The 6001-nt window shown below is 46.8% G+C and overlaps 1 protein-coding gene across 10 annotated transcripts in view; it reads left to right on the plus strand.

The window, feature by feature from the left end:
• The window catches only part of ctnnd2b (catenin (cadherin-associated protein), delta 2b), a 55868-nt gene extending 52190 nt beyond the window's left edge, over positions 1-3678 (plus strand). For all 10 annotated transcript variants that reach the window (XM_052046083.1, XM_052046078.1, XM_052046079.1 and 7 more), the window contains one exon: positions 78-3678. In XM_052046083.1, the coding sequence (XP_051902043.1) occupies positions 78-341 (264 nt within the window). In that variant the 3' untranslated portion in view covers positions 342-3678. The remainder of the gene's footprint in view (positions 1-77) is intronic.
• Positions 3679-6001: the final 2323 nt, after the last annotated feature.

Genomic DNA, 6001 nt, shown 5'->3' on the forward strand with positions numbered 1-6001 from the left:
AGTCATTCTCCCCGTGCTCCCGATGCACTTAGTCCCGCTCTTCCTCTCAAGAAATTCCAAATGTCTTCTATCTGCAGGTCTCATCTCAAGGATTGCCTTCAGAGCCCTACCCGCCTTTCCAAAATCCTCCCCCGAATGATAGCGGCAGCTATGAGGACCAGGCCTTCTACGAGAACCAGGTTCATGCGGGGGGGCGCCCCCCGCAAGGTGAACTCAACATGCACTTGCAGGGCCTAAAGTCCACCGGAAACTATGTCGACTTCTATTCGGCCTCTCGGCCCTACAGCGAGCTCAACTACGAGACCAGCCACTATCCGGCCTCTCCGGACTCCTGGGTCTGAGGGCAAAAGAGAGCCGAGGGAGGAACAGAGCGGGAAGAAGACATGAAGTAGGAAAGATACCCCCCACCCCCCCACACACCCCCGCTCCCTGTTCTGTCGTTCCAAAGTAGCATCATAGGTAGCAGGACATCCCAGGCGCAAGACAGGGTCCAAGAGCGGAAGGAAACTGAAAAGACACTGGAACTCCATCCGGAGACGTTTGAAGAAACAAAATGACCGGAGGGCGCTGGAAAAAGAGGCCTTGCATGTGCATGCACACCGACACCAACGAAACCCAACGACACATTTTTCTTTCTCTCTTACGTTTCTGACCAAACTGCGAGCAAGCCCGGCAGGTTGAAAAGCGAACTGCGTGCCGCGTTTGCGGGCCGTGGGAGGAAGAACAGGTGTGGTGAATGCACAACCCCCCCCCCCAAAAAAAATAAAAAGAACGTGGCAAACACACGGAGGTGAAGGCGATGAGGGGAAAGATGGAAAGGCGTGAAAGTTTTTCCGAGAGCGCGTGGAAGTCGTGACGGCTGGCTGAGAGAAACTTTTGTACATATGTGACATAGCAACACGGCTTTTTGTCATGTGAAGCACAAGAAGCAGAGCCGTAGGACGTGTAGGACATCTGAGATACAGACGTTTTTTTTTGTTCCCCCCCCCCCCCCTCCCTCTCTGTGGCTTCAGCGTGATGTATCCTCCTCTCGGGCAAAGATTGCTATCGGAACCTCGTCCTTTGTAATCATTTGTTGATTTGTTTGTATGTTTTTCTTTTCTTTGTGCTTCTACTTTATAAATTCTCGGTTGTATAGTATTTGATGTACACTGTACATTTACTGGCAATGCATTGTGTATTTGTACATTGCAGTATTACCTGAGTCAGGCCTGCACCACGTGGGGCTCAGCTCACCTCTTCACACGGTCCTGTCACTGTACCCTACGCAAGTGCACGCACACACACACACACACACACACACACAATTAGAGAGTGGGTTAACAGTGCTCCACTGACTGCCTTATATCTTGAGTTCCAGTAGGATCTATTTGACAGGAATGCATTCGTGCCGCCGTTTATTTGTAGGTAAATAAAGCACGACTGGAGCATATCGTTAACCCCGCAACGATCGCCTGGTCAGATTCTGAGTTCAAGTCAAAAGACTGTTAGATACCGAGTGACGTGAGATTCATTTTTCGCCTTTCTCGCTCATCTATGTGAGTGAACAGGATTGTTTATCGTGGTGAAAAAGATTCTGTCGAATTTTCCCAGAGTTATACACTATGTTGTCACTTTTTTTTTGTGTGGGGGGGGCACATTTTCTGAACAAATTCAACATTCACACATTCCATTCACTTGAACTCACATTATAGATATGAGGAATTACGGCCCTAACCTAAGATGGCAACGTCCTATAAACTCCACAATATAATTCTTATTTTAAGTGCTGCCACCTCATCCATCCATCCATTTTCCGATCCGCTTGATCCCCACGAGGGTCGCAGCCGTCTTCGGGCGGCAGGCGAGGGACACCCTGAACCGGTTACCGGCCCCTCGCGCGGCACGCAGAGACCAACAAACTATTCGGGCTCACAAACACACCTAGCGACAATTTGGGGTGATTGATTAACCTGTTGGGCTGGTTTTTGGAATGTGGAAAGCAGCATACCCGGAGAAAAGCCACGTAGGCGCACGCAGAGACCAACAAACTATTCGGGCTCACAAACACACCTAGCGACAATTTGGGGTGATTGATTAACCTGTCGTGCTTGTTTTTGGAATGTGGAAAGAAAGCAGCATACCCGAAGAAAAGCCACGAAGGCACGACATGAGAAAGACGCGCTAACCAATGGCCTACCGTGGCCGCCCGCTGCCACCACATCTTGTCTTTATTGCAAGGATGACGCGTCAATGTAGCTTTGATTTAGCCACACCCAGAGAGTGAACTTGCAACTCAAGCCTCATGATCATTATTTTGAGATAGGTCGTCCATATTCAATTGTAGGATGAAAAACACCTTCTGAAACCCGGAACGGGGTGCGAACACGGGTAGACGGCCAAAGACACGTTCTCAAAGTACGATTGTTTCCGTGTGCGCTTTAAAGAATGAATGTCAGACTGGATAACTGTTCTCGAAACAATCACGATGGCCATGCAGCGATCGAGATTGACGACCGGCATGAAGACAAGGCAAAAGCGACTGTTTCTGTATTTGTCCTTTTTTTTTTCTTAATCGATCCCTCCTTCAACGCCACAGCGCCGCCTCTTTTAGAGCCAGTGAGCCCTTTCTATTTCATGCTCGGCGTGTACATCCTAGTGCCAAACAAGGTTTCTGCTACCCCAGCCCCAATTGTGGAGGGCGGGGAACACATTTCATGCTTTCGTCGGGACATTTGCGCATTTGACTTTACCACTTTGGAAATGTTTTGTCCATTATAATGTTTTATTTTATTTTTTTGGTTTGGTTTGTTTCTTTCTTTTCTAAATTGTGTACTACTGACATGAAAGTTGTGCAACAGCACTGGGACCAGAGAGCATTACTCACATAAACAAAAATATTTAAAAAAAATAGAGAAAAAAAACCGAGAAACAACTGCGTTAAAAACTAAGAACTGTACAAAATGTGTTTATTTCTGTGTGATATCATGTTTGAAGTACAGCAAAACGTTTTGGGGAAATGGCTCGCGATTACTTCTTGGTAGATTATGAATAGAGTTCAGTCCATAGAGTATGAATATATATTATGGAAATATCTACTTTTTACGTGCAAATGTGGGTGTCGCAGCGGCAACATGGTGGCAAAAGACTCGATGTGGGATGTTCACTTTTTGACTTTGCCGGTCAACGCACTGAATTGTCGACTTTTGTGTGGTAACGTTGCTATGTGGAGTAGATTAGCTCGTGGCTTACGGAGCCGCGTCGTCACTCTCAACATGGATGACTCCAAAGTTCTTAAAAGTGGACTGTCGGATGGGAGCGACAGCAAAGCTAATCAAATAATGACGTTTGAAATTGTTCCCGCCCTCATCCAATGAATCGGTGGCATCAACTTAAAGTGAGTGCACGGGTATTTTGTCACCAAATTAAGCTGAAACTAAATTGTGATTTTGTACAACTTGACAATGCTCTCTTTCTCCCTGTTAACCGTTTTCTGAAGGCTTCGCATCCTGGGAACTAATTTGATCCTTGACAACGTTGTATCAAGTCATTGTGATCCCGTGGCAGTAGAACTCACGGCAAGCGATCTCGGTGGTTTCCAAACCAAAACCTGTTTTCAAAAGAGAATTGTGAAATCTTTATATGCCTCAAACTGATTGCAACTGCTCCAAAATATAAAATGGTCCATCGAAGAGGAAACTGCGAGTTGTTTGTTTGTTGCCAGATCCGATTTCTGTGTTACACTCATTTAGGAACGACCAACAAGAACATGCAAGTTCACAAAAACCTTTAGCCATTGACTTATTACTTCCGGTCGTCCGGGTGACGACTATCAGAGGAACTCAAGTCCAACCTGGGACGTAGCGAATCTTTCCCTTTGAACGAGAGTTCGTTGGAACCCTTTCCAATAAAATGGCCGCCAACTACCATTTATAATACTTGTGTGAGCGTTTATAGATGTAAAAACATGAACCTGTAATCCAGTCTCAACTACAAATAATTTTATGCCGACCATTAGTAATGACGGAAGTACGCCGCATATTATTTAGCCGAAGAGAGAAGACGGAAGGGAAGCTGTACTCCACAGATAGAGGCCTCTGGCGTTCCAAACAATCGAGGTCTACTCTCAGCAGAAAAGGCAGAAAAGGGACTCGGTGCAGTCGCCTTCGTCTGCGCCGCTGCAAGTTAAGCTGCTTAAGTGCACTTAAGCTCATTGATCAAACATCAGGGTGATGATGCATTTCTTTAAGAAGACAAACTGGTGGACAATATCAATATTGGAGGAGGTTTGTTAGTTTTTACTAGGTTTTATTTTTTACAAACATGTTTCATTTGTTTCGTTTTTTTTTTTAATATATGGAACTGGCAGAGACAAAAAAAAAAAAGAAAGCAAAGGGCATTTTCCTGGCTGTTTCATTTGACTTTAGGAGCGTTCTCATGTTCCCGCCTTGTTTTGGTGTCCAGCTGGCAGGTGGGCGTCACCTAACGAGTCACACCTGTCTGGAATTGGGCCTCGTTACCTGCCTGCTTTGTAAGCCAGGCCGAGTGCTGAACTTTTGAGACGTTCTTAACATTTTTTTTTTAACCAAATAGCCTTGCCCCATTAGCTCATAATATTTTTATTACAGCAAGCATTTTCTTTTTTTATTTATTTATTTGTATCCCAACTTCCAAAGTCTTGAGTGGCGACCCCTCTTCATTGCAATGTCTAGTTCCGGTCAATGTCATGAAATATTGGATTCCAAGTGTGTGGGACAGGGAGGGGGGTGGACAGAAAAGAAGGCTGCGGTAGGGTTTAGTTTTCCGCTTTTACGTTGGCTTCATACTCTTTCAAAATCTCAAAGTGGTCCAGCATGAAGGAGTGTATATTTTCCAGCTGTTTCTCCGTCTCGTTCAAAGCCAGTCCCTGCTTATCGCATACCTTCCCGCCGATCATCTCGTAGAGACTGAGGATGGACATCTTGATCTGCGCCAGCAGGTTGAGTTTCCTGGACGCGGTTTCCTCGATGCGTTTCCACTCTTTGAACCAAAATTCCACCTTGATTTTGCATTCAAACAATTCGGGCATGAGCTGGGTGAGCTCCATATCGAGCTCCTGCCTTTCCAGCTCGTACTGTTTCTGCAACGCGATCTGCGTTTTCCTCTGCTTGTTGGTCTGCTCGTAGGCTTCGCCCTCCCTCTGAGACAGCTGGTCCTCGACGCTGTGAAGACTCTCGATGTGATCCGTGAGCGCCTCCTCATCTTCGAACGAAGTCATGCAGACCAGCTTGTGCATGAACTGCTGATAAATAACGTGCTGGTGCATGACGTTCAGGAGCTCCTGCTTGGACTCCCTCAGCTCGGCACACTCCACCATCAGATTCTGGATCTCCGTCTCCTTTTCAAGCGCCACTTTTTCCTCGTTGTCCGCTTTGGCCGAGGCTTGGTCCACGATTTCGTCGGCGAGAAATGGATCCCTGCTTAAGAACAGCTCCTCCACTTCGCTTATTTCCTGCAGGAGCTCGTTCTCCCGCGCTTTCAAAGCCTGCAGCTGGTCCAGCAGCTGCTCTGACTGCGCCTCGAGATCTTTCTCCTCCCGCCGTATCAGGATTTCCTTGTAGATGTCGTCCCATTCCGTCGAGCCTTTACCCTTTCGCGTCTGGGGAGCCTGCCGAGGGTTTCCTTGGGAGGGCTTTGGCTTCACCTTTTTTTTGGACATGGCGCCTAATTAGCTTGAATATCGAGTACTCCGCAGAAGACACTTATCGGTCGTGTATATCATTTGCGTCGACGCTCGCGTAGTAGACGATTGTACTCGATAATGTGATGTACAGTGACTCGGAGATGCGTAAGCGACACTTGGTCGTCTCTTCCCCGACGCTGATGTTTTGATACGCGTTTGGCACTCCTCTAAATAATCAGACACTCCTTATGACACCGTAATGATGAGTCAAAGGTGTGATGTCATCGCACTTTATAGGCACGATCAGGAAGCGTCCCCTGGTGGCAGACCACATAGTGGACGACGACGTAGGAAATGAAG

The sequence above is a fragment of the Hippocampus zosterae genome, chromosome 15 (genome assembly GCF_025434085.1).
Source record: "Hippocampus zosterae strain Florida chromosome 15, ASM2543408v3, whole genome shotgun sequence".
NCBI lineage: Eukaryota > Metazoa > Chordata > Actinopteri > Syngnathiformes > Syngnathidae > Hippocampus > Hippocampus zosterae.